Source organism: Bombina bombina, chromosome 5, assembly GCF_027579735.1.
Source record: "Bombina bombina isolate aBomBom1 chromosome 5, aBomBom1.pri, whole genome shotgun sequence".
In the NCBI taxonomy this organism is placed as follows: Eukaryota; Metazoa; Chordata; class Amphibia; order Anura; family Bombinatoridae; genus Bombina; species Bombina bombina.
The window spans coordinates 203,831,032-203,846,471 of NC_069503.1; the positions used below are offsets into that span (position 1 = coordinate 203,831,032).

At 40.3% G+C, this 15,440-nt stretch overlaps 1 protein-coding gene across 2 annotated transcripts in view; it reads right to left on the minus strand.

Annotated features, from left to right (window-relative positions):
* DIP2C (disco interacting protein 2 homolog C) overlaps window positions 1–15,440 on the minus strand; it is a 911,498-nt gene that overhangs the window by 359,558 nt on the left and 536,500 nt on the right. For both annotated transcript variants that reach the window (XM_053713839.1, XM_053713838.1), the window contains one exon: window positions 5,911–6,021. In XM_053713839.1, the coding sequence (XP_053569814.1) occupies window positions 5,911–6,021 (111 nt within the window). The remainder of the gene's footprint in view (window positions 1–5,910; window positions 6,022–15,440) is intronic.

The window sequence follows — 15,440 nt, forward strand, 5'->3', positions numbered from 1 at the left end:
GAGTCACTAGAGAGGGAGGGATAAAATAAAATAACAGCTACTTCCGCTGAAAAAATGAAATCCAAATAATAAATAAGTTTTCTTAAATTTCAAAAAACTCAAATCATAGGCAAAATGAATCAAACTGAGACAGCTGCCTGAAGAACTTTTCTACCAAAGACTGCTTCTGAAGAAGCAAATACATCAAAATGGTAAAATTTTGTAAATGTATGCAAAGATGACGAAGTTGCTCCTTTGCAAATCTGATCAACTGAAGCTCCATTCTTAAAAGCCCAAGAAGTGGCAACTGATCTGGTAGACTAAGCTGTAATTCTCTGAGGCGGAGACTGCCCCGCCTCCAAATAAGCCTTGCGAATCAAAAGTTTCAACCAAGATGCCAAAGAAATGGCAGAGGCTTTCTGACTTTTCCTAGAACCAGAGAAAATAACAAAAAGACTAGAAGTCTTTCTGAAATCCTTAGTAGCTTCAACATAGTATTACAAAGCTCTTACCACATCCAAAGAATGAAGAGATCTCTCAAGAGAATTCTTAGGATTAGGACACAAAGAAGGAACAACAATTTTTTTACTAAGGCAAAAATTTAAACAAAGTCTGTAAAACCGCTTTATCTTGATGAAATATCAGATAAGGAGACTCACAAGAGAGAGCCGACAACTCAAACTCTTCTAGCAGAAGAGATAGCCAAAATAAATAACACTTTCCAAGAAAGTAGTTTATTATCCAAACAATGCATAGGCTCAAAAGGAGGAGCCTGCAAAATCCTTAAAGGGACAGTCTACACCAGAATTTTAATTGTTTTAAAAGATAGATAATCCCTTTATTACCCATTCCCCAGTTTTGCATAACCAACACAGTAATAATAATATACTTTTAACCTCTGTGATTATCTTGTATCTAAGCCTTTGCAAACTGCCCCTTTATTTCAGTTCTTTTGACAGACTTGCAGTTTAGCCAATCAGTGCCTGCTCCCAGATAACTTCACGTGCACGAGCACAGTGTTATCTATATGAAATACGTGAACTAACACCCTCTAGTGGTGAAAAACTGTTAAAATGCATTCTGAAAAGAGGTGGCCTTCAAGGTCTAAGAAATTAGCATATGAACCTCCTAGGTAAAGCTTTCAACTAAGAATACCAAGAGAACAAAGCAAAATCGGTGATAAAAGTAAATTGGAAAATTGTTTAAAATTACATGCTCTATCTGAATCATGAAATTTTATTTTGGCCTAGACTATCCCTTTAAAACCAAATTAAGACTCCATGGAGGAGAAATAGACTTAACAGGTTTGATACGAACCAAAGCCTGAACAAAACAGTGAATATCAGGAAGCTTAGCAATCTTTCTATGAAATAAGACAGAAAGAGCAGAGATTTGTCCCTTCAAAGTATTCACAGACAAACCCTTATCCAAACCATCCTGAAGAAATTGTAAAATCCGAGGAATTCTAAAAGAATGCCAAGAAAAATTATGAGAGGAGCACCATAAAATATAGGTTTTCCAAACCTGATATTAAATCTTCCTCGAAACAGATATACGAACCTGTAACATAGTGTCAATTACTGAGTCAGAGAAACCTCTATGACTATATTCCATACCTTCAAATTTAGAGATTTTAAATCCTGATGGAAAAACAGCCCTTGAGACAGAAGGTCTGGCCTTAAAGAAAGCGGCCAAGGCTGGCAACAGGACATCCGGACAAGATCCGCATACCAAAACCTGTGAGGCCATGCAGGTGCTATCAGAAACACAAACCCTGGATGCAAAGTCTGACGACTTAGATAATCCGCTTCCCAACTGTCTACACCTGGAATAGGAATCTCAGAAATTAGACAAGAGTTGGACTCTGCCCAAGAAAGTATTTAGGATACTTCCTTCATTGCTAAGGAACTGTGAGTCCCTCCCTAATGATTGACATATGCCACTGTTGTGATATTGTCTGTCTGAAAACGAATGAAAAGATCTCTCTTCAATAGAGGCCAAGCCTTAAGAGCTCTGAAAATATTACAGAGTTCTAAAATGTTGATTGGTAACCTCGCCTCTTGAGGTTTCCAAACCCCTTGTGCTGTCAGAGACCCCCAGACAGCTCCCCAACCTGAAAGACTTGCATCTGTTGAGATCACAGTCCAGGAAGGGCGAACAAAAGAGGTCCCTTGAATAATCCGATGATGGTCTAACCACCAAGACAGGGAGAGTTGAATGTTGGGATTTAAGTATATTAACTGTGATATCCGAGTATAATCCCTGCACCATTGATTCAGCATGCAAAGCTGCAGAGGTCTAATATGAAAATGAGCAAAGAGGATCGCGTCTGATGCTGCAGTCATAAGACCTAAAACTTCCATGCACATAGCCACTGAATGGAATGATCGAGACTAAAGGTTTAGACAAGCTAAAACCAATTTCATTTGCCTCTTGTCTGTTAAAGACAGAGGCATGGACACTGAATCTATCTGGAAACCTAAAAAGGTGACCTTTGTTTGAGGAATCAAGAAACTCTTTTGTAAATTGATCCTCCAACCATGCCTTTGAAGAAACGACACTAGTTGTTTCGTGTGAGATTTTGCTAAATGAAAAGACTGAGCTAGTACTAAGATATCGTCCAAATAAGGAAACACCGCAATACCCTGCTCTCTGATTACAGATAGAAGGGCACAGAGAACCTTCGAAAAGATTCTTGGAGCTGTCGCTAAGCCAAATGGAAGAGCGACAAACTGGTATCATGGACACTGAATCTATCTGGAAACCTAAAAAGGTGACCCTTGTCTGAGGAATCAAATAACTTTTTGGTAAATTGATCCTCCAACCATGTTTTCGAAGAAACAACACTAGTTTATTCATGTGAGATTCGGCAGAATGTAAAGACTGAGCTAGTACCAAGATATCGTCCAAATAAGGAAATACCGCAATACCCCGGCTCTCTGATTACAGAAAGTAGGGCACCGAGAACCTTTGAAAAGATTCTTGGAGCTGTCGCTAGGCCAAAAGGAAGAGCGACAAATTGGTAATGCTTGTCTAGAAAAGAGAATCTCAGAAACTGATAATGATCTGGATGAATTGGAATATGAAGATATGCATCCTGTAAGTATATTGTGGACATATAATGCCCTTGCTGAACAAAAGGCAGAATAGTCCTTATAGTCAACATCTTGAAAGTTGGGACTCTTACAAAACAATTTAAAAGTTTCAGATCCAGAACTGGTCTGAAAGAATTCTCTTTCTTTATGACAATGAATAGATTTGAATAAAACCCCAAACCCTGTTCCTGTAGAGGAACTGAAACAATCACCCCTGAAAGCTCTCTAGAGCTGAAACACATTTCAGAAAAGCCTAAGCTTTCACAGGATTTGTTGGAATATGAGAAAGAAAGAATCTTCTCACAGGAGGCCATATTCTGAATCCTATTTGATACCCTTGAGACACCATATTCTGAATCCACTGATTCTGAACAGAACCTGACCAAATTTCCTGAAACAATTTCAATCTGCCCCCCACCAGCTGAACTGGATTGAGGGCCGCACCTTCATGAAGTCTTGGGGGCTGGGTTTGGTATTTTATAAGGTTTGGTTTTATTCCAATTTGAGGATGGTTTTCAATTGGAACCAGAAGCCTTAGGGGAAGGAGTAGACTTTTGTTCCTTATTCTGACAAAAGGAACGAAAATGATTAAGATCCTTAAAATTTACCCTTAGATTTTTTTATCTTGAGGTAAGAAAACTCCCTTCCCACCAGTAACAGTAGAAATAATAGAATCTAATTGAGAACCAAATAAATTCTTACCCTGGAAAGATAGAAATAGTAATCTAGATTTAGACACAATGTCAGCATTCCAAGATTTAAGCCATAAAGCTCTTCTGGCTAAAATAGCTAAAGACATAGATTTAACATCAATCAAAGGGACACTGAACTCAAATTTTTTTCTTTCATGATTCAGATAGAGCATGAAATTTTAAGCGACTTTCTAATTTACTCCTTTTATCAAATTTTCTTCATTCTCTTGGTATCTTTATTTGAAATGCAAAAATGTAAGTTTAGATGCCGGCCCATTTTTGGTGAACAACCTGGGTTGTTCTTGCTGATTGGTGGATAAATTCTTCCAATCAGAAAGTGCTGTCTAGAGTACTGAACCCAAAAAAAACCCGCTTAGATGCATTATTTTTCAAATAAAGATAGCAAGAGAACAAAGAAACATTGATAATTTGAGTAAATTAGAAAGTTGCTTAAATTGCATGCTCTATCTGAATCACGAAAGAAAAAATTTGGGTTCAGTGTCCCTTAAATAACGTCAAATATAGCATCACAAATTAAATGATTAGCATGTTGAAACAAAATAATAATGCTGGTCAAATCATGATCTTCTACCTGCCGTGCTAAACTATCCAACCAAAAAATTGAAGCAGCAACCACATCAGCCATTGAAATAGCAGGTCCAAGAATATAGCCAGAATGTAAATATGCTCTTCTAAGATACAATTCAATCTTCCTGTCCAAAGGATCATTAAAAGAATTACTATCTTCCATAGGAATAGTAGTATGTTTGACAAGAGTGGAAATAGCCCCATCAACCTTAGGAACTTTTTTCCAAAACTCTAAATTAGCCACAGGTAAAGGATACGACATCTTGCTTCACCACCTCCACAGGGAGGCAAAGTTTGTAAAACTGAAGATTGTGTGCGATGGGAGGTGTATTTATAGGCATGTTGAGGTTTGGGAAACTTTGCCCCCTCCTGGTAGAAATGTATATCCCATATGTCACTAGCTCATGGACTCTTGCCACTTACATGAAAGAAAAGGATACACTGTAATGTGAATGCGCTACTGAGAAGCAGCCTAAAAAGTAATCAACGTAGATCTTAGAGATAACTCAATAAAAGGGGCAGTAAACACCTTGTAATTACAAGACATTTCTGTTGCGTTGCTGTAGAACATATTAGTCAAGTCTAAACATTTTACATTGTAGCAGAGTTAGCCTTGAGAAGTCAGTAGGGTGGATTTAAAGTTTTGAAAATTAGAAAATCCTCAATTTTTAGAGCTGAATTAAATGAAAAAGGGGCAAAATAAATCATGATTGTATACTACAAAGTTGTTTCATTACACATAACTAAATATTTTATATAAGAATCTGGTGTTTACTTTCCCTTTAAGTGATTCTATTTATAAGACCAATGCTATACAAGTTTAAATTAACACTTTCCCAGCACTGCCATGATCAATATGATGTCAGCCCTATTTGTTATAGGAACATTTTATTGGAAGCACCAGTGGTTATAAAAACTATCCAGGTACATGTCACTACACAGAAGTGCAGTTGAACTAGCAACCCCAGAGGAACTAAGCCTTCTTAAGTCACACATGGAAATAAACAAAAATACATATATGTTAGAACTGGAGTAATATCCCTCACAATTTCATTAGTTCTCACAAAATGAGACAAAACGGGAGCACGCTCTATGCACAAAAAACAAAACAAAAATCTTGTCTACTTCAGGAGCAAATAATACTATGGTCATGGAATTACTAATCCCTGAAGAATGCGCGGTTTTGCTGAAACGTAGAAGAGGAAGAAGACTTGACTTCTTTGTGGGTTCATACATGAGTCACTCTTCTGTATAATGGAATGTGGATATTCCTTTTATAATCACTGATACATCTAATATGTATATTTGTTTGATGGAGGATCCATGGGAGGCCGCAGGAGTAGGGAGGGTATTTATATTTCATTTATAGTTCTGTTATAAAAACTAAAATGACATGAAACATTTCAAATTAATTACCCCAACGTCTCTCTTTCTTAATACGAATATCCCATTAATATTGCAACTATATATAACAAAATCCAATAAAAGGTAAATATTAGCTAACAATAAATGGCACTAGTTATTTCTATACAACTATTACACATACAGCACCTTACCTTCCTTGTAAGTGGCACTTCAATGGGAACAGGAACAACCTCAGCCAGGAGGCAGCCATAGAACGCTACCATAAACGCAGCAGGGTCATTATTGGGAAATACAAGGGCAACCTGAAGGAATAAACAAACCTAGAGTTAATATAACTGATAAACCAAATATCAAGAATTAAATCTGATTATGAACCAAATAAGCACAGTACCACCAGGTGTCAATATCAAACTATAGGAACCCTGTCAATCATATCACATGAATGCATCAACCAGAGGCACGTTTTCATACAGATATATATATTTTTTAGTGATCTATTTTATTAAGCGCATTAAAATAGTAGGCTCTGTGTACTAAACTACTTTTATATATTTTAATAACAAAAAAATATTTTGATGTAAAAGAAAGGCCTCTTGTCTTGAGAGAAGCCAGTCTTGGGCTTTTTCTTTTTATCCTGTATCTTTAACAAATTATGAGCTAGGTCCAAAAAAATTACTTTACAACTATGTAAATTTCCATAAAACCCAGTGCACCCTCAAAAAGAAGACTTTAGTATTAGCAACCAAACACAATGCTTTGTTAAAACAATTAGGAATAAGGTAGTCAATTAAAAAGGCATGTCTCATCCAAAATTATGACCAGTATAGGGATGATGCAGGATTAAATCCCGAGGCATAAAAAAAAAAACCATACAAACAGTAAACTTAACTGCTCAAATATAGGAACCTAAAGCCTTTTCCAAATTTAGTAAATGCTACATCAGTTTGCTTATCCATATAATCTTTGAAGGAACTTCCTTCCTTCAAGGAGTATATTTGATAGAAACATACACATTTAGTGGAGGAACATCTTCAGATTTCTAAAGATGGTTCTGGAAGAGGAAGGAAAGATTCAAATCTGCCAGAAGGTTTGAATGAAACAATGAGATGGGAAAAACGTTTTGGCTTTACTATCTAAAGCTTGTGGGGCTTGACAGATTTTCTAAGAAACCTCACAAGTACTATGACCCCCCCCCCCTTTTTAGTTCTCTAAAGGCAATTTTTACCTTGAGAACAGTGTGCATCACGAAGGAGTATATGCTTGCAAAAATTAGTAATTTAGTAATTATATAAAACAAATACATAGAATATTGAAATAAAAATATGCAGTTAAAATTTGCATTAAAAATACTAACAAAATTGTTTTGCAAATTTGTATTTTTTGGAAACATTAATATTTGTATAGAAATTACATAGGAAAAAAAACTACACTGCAGATGCAAAATACAAAATTTGTTATACTTATTCTAAAATGAGTTCCCTGCCTCTGCTAGTGGGCTGAATAGGGGCATTCCATGGGCGCAGCTGAAATTTTTCCGCCAGGTCTGGAATTTTTTGTCTACATTTTTTACCCTTGCAAATCTTGCTGTTTTTTTATTTTTGCAAACTGAAAGGTATCAGATTATGGCAGAATATACAAAACAATTATTATCCTTATACAAGAACGCATGCATATGGAAATAGAGGCCATTGCAAGATACAATTCTCTGAAAGCACAGTCATTTGATTTATATTGTCTGAAGGATTTCATTTTTTAAATCACTTCCTACTCCCTGTAATTTATCTTTCTATTGAACTCTATTACTTTCTATAGGAGATATCTTGCAGCTCGAAGGGACAACTCCCTTTTATAGATAATTTCCTGAGTATAGACATGGTTTTCATACTGTAAAAAAAAAAGATATATTCTATTATTTAGAATATTTTACAGTATGTTTAAAAATTTGTAATAATTTTTTTTTTCAAATTTTATATTTCATGTGTGCCAACCCGACCACGTTAAATCTAAATCGCAAAACGCATATTTTACATTTCTTTGTTCTTAACGTAGAAAATAATGTACTTTTTATGATTAAATATACATTTCTATATATACCTGATACTGTTCATGTAAAATACATATCTATACCTATATATCTATAGGAATATATATATATATATATATATATATATATATATATATAGATAGATAGATAGATAGATAGATAGATATATATATATATATATATATAAACACACAATAAAAAGTAAATTTTTCTGTATGTGAAAAACATTGGAATGTGTCATTTTCATAACTCCTGACGGGTTAGCGCACAAATATAAGTGTTAGGTTTTTTTTCAGTTAGTGCTTTCCATTTACTTCTATAAAAAAAGAAGTTAACATGGTCGCAATATTTTTTTGCATGCGCCGGGTTAATGCTCGCAAGCAAACTTTTTACTTTAAACTTGTAATACCAGTGAAAAACGCACAAAAAACCTCCATCTAGTGTAGTTTATGCTCCAGTGAGAGTGCTAAATTGCGCTCCACTTGTAGTCTAGCCCAATATTGTTACTACCCACCTTGACTCAACAGTACTGTAGCATATAATGTAACACTAACCTCTCTGGACTTGAATATGTGGGGTTAAAACATATACTGATGTAGAACAATTGGGGCGGAGCCTGGCCACGCTTGCTGATGGCCGCACACTAGACGAGCTCTGAAGCCTCAAAGCTCTAATACATGGTACTGATTGACCCTTAATCGCTTAAGTTTGGCAGAACCAACTGTTCACTGACCCTGAAGGTGTCTGCTTTGGACTTTGACTCTTGGGATACCTCTCTGTTGACCGGAGGGGGCCAGGAGTGTTCATTGCGGTACTGAGGGGTAAAAGAGCATAAGGCGAGACACTGCACTGAAGGGGGGTGCCGGAGATATCTGGAGGCCCTTGCTGTCGGGCGTAATCCATAGCCACTTGGATCCTCTGCCTCGGTCGGCTTGAGCGCACGGAGAAACAGCTGAACGGAGCGGTGGCGGGCCGGAGTCTGGGGCCTTGTGCAAATCGGGACGCAGCTGCTACCTGTCTGACTTGGCGCGAAGCTATATTGACGGTTGCTGTCGGTGATATACGAAACTTAAACACCACTGATCCAGGGGGTGAGTGCCTACATTTTCAGTTATAAGATAACCTCTCTGCTTAGATTACTATCAGAAGCGGCAACACATTACATAGGCGGAGTAGTGAGAACCGGGCCGTATCCCTGCAGTACATAAGCTATTTTACACCAACCGGGCTCACTCCCTGACCTATCCTAAACATATCTGCTGAAAAGCCTCACACAATTCAAGTTTATTTGGAGTTAGAGAGGATCTATTGAACTTGGGCTGTGACTGGAGCAGATCCTCACTACACGTTACAGTAATCACCTGAAAACCACTCTCCCTGTGTTATGTAGCTCACATATCTGAGCAGCTGATAAAGGAGTGGTTTTTGAGACTCCCATTACTCTGATCTTAAAGATGGCCAACAGGAAAGGCCCAAAACCCTCCAAGAGTTCCCAATCCTCCAGCATGGAAAATTATCTGATCTCTTCTGAGGTGGTCCCAGGTATATCTAGGGAAATCCCTGAAACTACAAGGCAGACAGCTGCTGTGCAGGTGATGAGCTCAGAACATATAATGTCTAATTATGTCACCAAAGAGGACATTAGGCACCTCTCATCCAAAAATGATATAAAGGAAGCAATGATTGATGTGAAACTCATGTTTGGGGAACTAAAAAAGGACATAGTTGCTGTGGATCGCAGGGTTGCGCAAATGGAAGAAACCCAGGAAGTTATACGTTCAGATTTACAGCAACAGGCTAGCTGTATACAATCGCAAGAAGCAACTGTGCAGTCCTTGACTGACAGAATTGAGGACTTGGAAAATAGGAGCAGGCGGAATAATCTGCGGCTACGGGGAGTGCCTGAGTCTGTAAATCCGCCTGATATAAACCACTACATCCAAGAATTCTTCAAATTTCTCAAGGATATGCCGGATGCTGTGGAGATTCAAGTTGAAAGAGCACACCGTGCGCTCAGACCTAGACCACCAGCCAGAGCACCCCCCAGAGACATCATTATTAAGCTTCTATCATATAAGGATAAAGAAGACATACTCCGACATGCAAGAAACAAACACCCCCTGCACTTTGAGGGGACAGAAATACAGGTTTTCACCGATCTGTGTCCGGCAACTCTCCAGAAACGACGAGATCTACGCTACATAACATCAAGACTCAAGGAGCAACAGATCCCGTATAGGTGGGGATTCCCTACCTGTCTAATTGCCTCTAAAAATGGGGCGTCTGCCATCTTCAGATCTCCAGCTGACCTCCCTGCCTTCAGCCGGGCCCTAGGTGTACAAATCACCCCTCCAAATATAGTTGCAGATATAAGACAACCTGGACCTGATGCAGCTCGGGAGTTGGAATAATTGCTGTTGACTTGAGCCACGAATGAGCTTATTCAATAACTTTCTATGGATCCCTTTGCTAGCCCTGAGGATATCTAGTCTCCCTGGAGAACCTGACTGTGTATTGTTCACCACTGCAGTGCTCTAATACAGGGTAGTCCTTATTTGCCTCCCAGGAGGAGTTTAACGTTTGCTGTGTGAGTTTTTTCTTTTTCTTCTTTTCAGTGGCATCAAGTTCAGGAGTTCTTGATCAATATGGGACTCTCTACAACCTGCTACAATAAAGATGGACCTACGTGTATCCCTGTAGATGCACAGTACAGGTTGTATACGGAATAACCATTTCAGTTTTCTTGAGGCTGTGTTGTTATCAGACTGAGTGTTCTGCTATTGCAATGGAACAACCCCCTGGGCTGCTGAATTATATGTGAATTGATTTTGTCATAATAGATAATTAAATATCATTTGCAGAGCACTGTATACATACTTAGGATGTTTTAAGCTTATTTGGGGGGGGAGGTGCGGGGGTTAGTTGGGGTCCCTATGAGGATTGTAAAAATGTCATATCCCTAATGTGGCTATTCTAATATGTATCTCATGTCTGCTCCACTTCACTAGCATTGACGGGATGGGAAGCATGAGGGCTAGAGGACCTCCTGGGTCTGGTGCACTATCACTCCCCACAGAGTTCAAAAGGTTTAACTTAAGAGGATGAGAGTAACACGCCCACTTCATATTTGGGTACTGCCCCTCCTTACCAATTTAAAGCGCAATAGGAATAGAGATGTGGGAACAAGGTATAAGAGAGAAAAAGGGGGAGGGAAGGAATGAGGTAAGAAAGAAGAGGGGTGGGAAGGAGAGGAAGGGATGGAGTAAGAGAGAGTTAAGGAGAGGAAGAAGAAGGGTTCTCACACTTAGGGTTTCTTGGGCTCTTTCTGGGAGGGTGAGGAATTGTTAGGTTAGTTGGGGTTCATAAGAGAGATATAAAAGGTTATAATTCTAATGTTTATATATTAATAGGTATCTCAGGCTTGCTCTCTTCCTCTAACACTGATGAGAATGGAGGCTTGAGGGTTAGACAGTCTTCAAGCCTAATATTCTATCATGGTTCAAAAGGTTTGCATACCTCTTACTTACTGAAGCCTCTGAAGTTTGGGGGAGTTGGAGTGACATACCTAGCCGGATATGGGGGATTCCCCCCTCCTTATCATCCTAGGGGCACAATAGTAGCAGGAGTGTGGGAATGAGGTACACTTTAGTTCCCGTACACTATATGACCATTCAACATTGCCTTACACTCTCGAATTAGAATCACTACAGCCAGGACAGATAAGCAGATAAAGTATAAGGTGAGACATAGAAGTGTTTGATAAGCGGTTATTTGCAGGGTTGAGAGTCTTCCTTTGTTAAGGCTTTCTCGGGCGGGCAGGGGGATTGCAACTGATTTTTGTGGTTCTGGTTAAATGTATGCTCAGTCCTAACAATACTATTTACATGTATTTTCTGGGTCATGATTACCAACAAAGTTTATTTTTCTGTTGATATTACATTTATTAGAGTGATGAGGTTACTACCTCCGGTTAATTGTTATCTGTGTTTTCTCTTGGCTTGGTTGATATTCTTCCCAACACAAACCTAGCCCACTTTTCCCTTTGAGAGGGGTGATCTCTTATTCTCAGTCTTGGTCTACACTAGGCCTCTGACCCCTTTCCTTCTTTTTCTTCCGTTCCTCTACCTGAACGCCTTACTGTTTCAGCTATACTCTTTGCTTAGCTAAGCTTTACCCTCTCCTCCTTTTCTCCCTCCCCCTTTTTTTTTTTTTTTTTTCCCTCCCTCGCATGTGTACAATAGTTAACTTACCAATGGCTCGCGCACATACGTCAGCGAGATGCAACACAATTGAACTTATCACCATCAATGTTAAGGGCCTTAATGGTCCAAATAAGAGATCTATAGTGACCCGAGACCTTCATAGGATGGGTGGAGACATAGTCTTTATCCAGGAGACACACTTCTCCAAAAGGAAGGAACCGAAATGGTTTAACAGGCACTTTCCGACTGCTTACCTTGCCTCTGGACCGTCCAAAAAAAATGGCGTGGGAATACTTCTCCGCTCCACAATACCCTTTCAGCTAGAACAAATGATTGGAGACCCAAATGGTAGGTACCTAATCCTGACGGGCAGATTACATAATAGGCCGGTGACCCTAGCCAATCTATATTTTCCTAATAAAGCACAGGACTTGTTTTTCAAAAAAGTCATGTTGCAAATCATGGAGATACAGAGGGGCGTTCTTTATTTAGGGGGGGACTTCAACGTGTCCCTGGAACCTATCCTGGATACTTCTGATGGCTTGTCCAGCGCTCCCCATAGGGTGATTAAACATCTCACCAGGTCTCTCGCGGACCTCGTGGTGCATGATGTCTGGCGTACCTATCATCCCTCAATTAAAAACTACACTTTCTACTCGCATCCTCATAGGAAATATATGAGGATAGATTATCTATTCGCAGACTCCGCAGGCCTGGCAACTATAACCAGCAGTGACATTGCTACAATCACGTGGTCAGACCATGCTCCGGTCCGATGCTCAATTGATTGGCCAGACTCCCCAATAACACCTTATATCTGGAGACTGGATGAGTATCTCCTAAATGACCAGCTCCTGGTACAACAGCTACAGGAAAAACTTGAGGAATACTTTCGACTAAATACAGATGATGAGGTGGATAGCTTCACTGTCTGGGAAGCGCACAAATGTGTGCTTAGAGACATTTTGATGCGGCACTGCGCTGCTTTGCGTAGAACTAAAAGAGAGACATATGCAAACTTACTGACACAAGTAGCTCAGAGGGAGGCGGCCCATAAAAATAGCCCTAATGACAACGGGCTGCGGGAGGAGCTTATGGAGGCCAGATCAGCTTTGCTGAGGGCATTTGCCAGGAGGACACAACAACAAAAAGCAACTCGTCTTGCCGGCCAGAGGTTTTTTGAACAGGGTAATAAGGCGTGGAGAAGCTCTTGGCTCTGCGGCTCGCACGGAAAAGACTTAACTCATACGTCTTTGAGCCTCCATAGATGATCTGGAATGATACATAAGATGGGCAGTCAATCGCTAACACCTTTGGAAAACTTTTATGATTCCCTCTACAATATTCACTCGAGAGAGGAAGGGGGGAGCGACTTCGGTTTGATTGCAATTCGCGAACAGGAAATCATAGACTATCTAGAAGACATAGATATGCCGCGATTGTCGGAGGACGAGACGGAACATCTCGAAGCTCCCTTCGAGTCAGAAGAGATAAAAGAGGCTATCAAGAGCCTTAAATTGGTAAAAAGCCCCGGGCCCTGATGGGATCGGGTCGCGTTACTACAAAGTCTTTGCAGACATCCTTGTGCCTCGTTTGCTTCACTTGTTTAATCGCCTCACAGGTGACCCGGTCCTGCCCCGTCCGATGCCTGGAGGCCTTCATTTTCGGTCATTCCCAAACCGAATAAATCAGTGAGTCAAACCAGGCAGCTATAGACCAATCTTCTCCTTAACGTTGATGTTAAGATCTTAGCAAAGGTCATGGCAAACCGCCTCCTAAAAATTATTTACCTCAGTTGATTTCACGGACCAAGCAGGCCTTATTCCGCTCGAGAGGCACGGGACAATGCTCTTAGGGTCCTCCAGCTGATCACTGCCTGCGCATCGCCGATTCTGCGCCGTTGGTACTTGTATCAACGGATGCGGAAAAGGCTTTCGACCCGGGTCAACTGGTCCTTTATGCGCCATACTTTGGTGAAGGTGGGGCTCGGTCCCCCGCTTTTGTCTAATGGGGTTACTTTCTTTGTACTCCAATCCAAGTGCGCGAGTTAGAGTGAATGGGATGCTATCTAGGCCCTTCACGATCTCCCAACGGGACGAGACAGGGGTGCCCGCTCTCTCCTCTGTTGTTTGCTCTAGTGATGGAGACCTTTGGCCAGCAAGATAAGAGCTAATACCAGCTGTCTGTGGCTTACAAGTGGGGGAGACAGAACATAAATTAATTATGTACGCAGTTGACGTGCTTATGACCCTGACTGATAATGGTGTTCTCTGAAGGCGGCACTGAAAGAGGTTTGAGGCTTTGGCCGAGTCTCGGACTTCTCACTCAATCTCTCAAAATCGGAGATTTGAATATCACCATGTCATATGAGGCTTTTGAGAGGCAGATCCATGGATGTCCTTGAGAGTTGCTGAGAAACAATTGGGGCTATCTTGGCATCTGGCTTGCTCCCTCACTTAGGGAAATTGTGAGCATCAACTACAAAAAATATCAGAGACGCCATTGCTGGAGACTTGGCATCATGGAAAAATAAATCCATCTCATGGATGGGGAGGAATCCATGTGACAAAAAGATGAATGTGTCTGCCCAGAGTACTCTATATTATGCAAACAATTCCCCTAGGCAGCAGCCGAGCACTGGATCCATCAAATTCAAATGATAATTTGAATCCTATATCTGGAAAGACCTGAGACCTAGGATTAGCAAAAAAAACCATGTACTTGCCCAGGGGATGGGGGGGGTGCGGGAGTGCCTTTGTTGGTTGAATATCATAGAGCAATGATTCTCCAGCGAATTGTAGAATGGTGCCATGGATCATCAGACAAGGCCTGGATAGGACTAGATAGAGAGATTCTACAGAGAGGCAATGTCGGCTCCTTGGCTTGGATAAGCACAGGAAACCCGTCCTAATGCATCTCACTGTATCCGCTCATTGATGATGTGTTCCGCGAATGGGATAAACTAATTAAAACCAGGGGTTATATCTCCTCACCCACTGCACCGGTTATTCCGGTATGCGAAAATCCCGACACTGGCATGGCAGATAGGAAACACACCCCCGGGGCCAGCTTATGCACTTTCTGCAGTGGCCATATCTAATGTCCTTAATCAAGACCGTCTCAAGCCACAAGCTGAATTGGCGGAATGGAATCCTCGGATGTTTTCCTCATGGTTTCGGGTTGCGCAGTTGACACATTTTGTCAACAAAGCACGGAACAGAGAACTTCTGTACAGACAGAAAACTCCTTTTGAGGGACTGTGTACCTCACTAACCTTTCCGCGCCACTTAATCTCTATACTATATAAAATACTAATTGAGGGGGATGGAGAAACTAGGCCCACATACGTAGCGGCATGGCACAGAGAATTGGGTGTTGAGTTTGACTCTTTGGCTTGGAAAGCAATTTTTAGTAAAGCGAAAAAAGCCTCGGTATCGATGCGTTTACAAGAAATGCATTTCAAATTCCTAAGTAG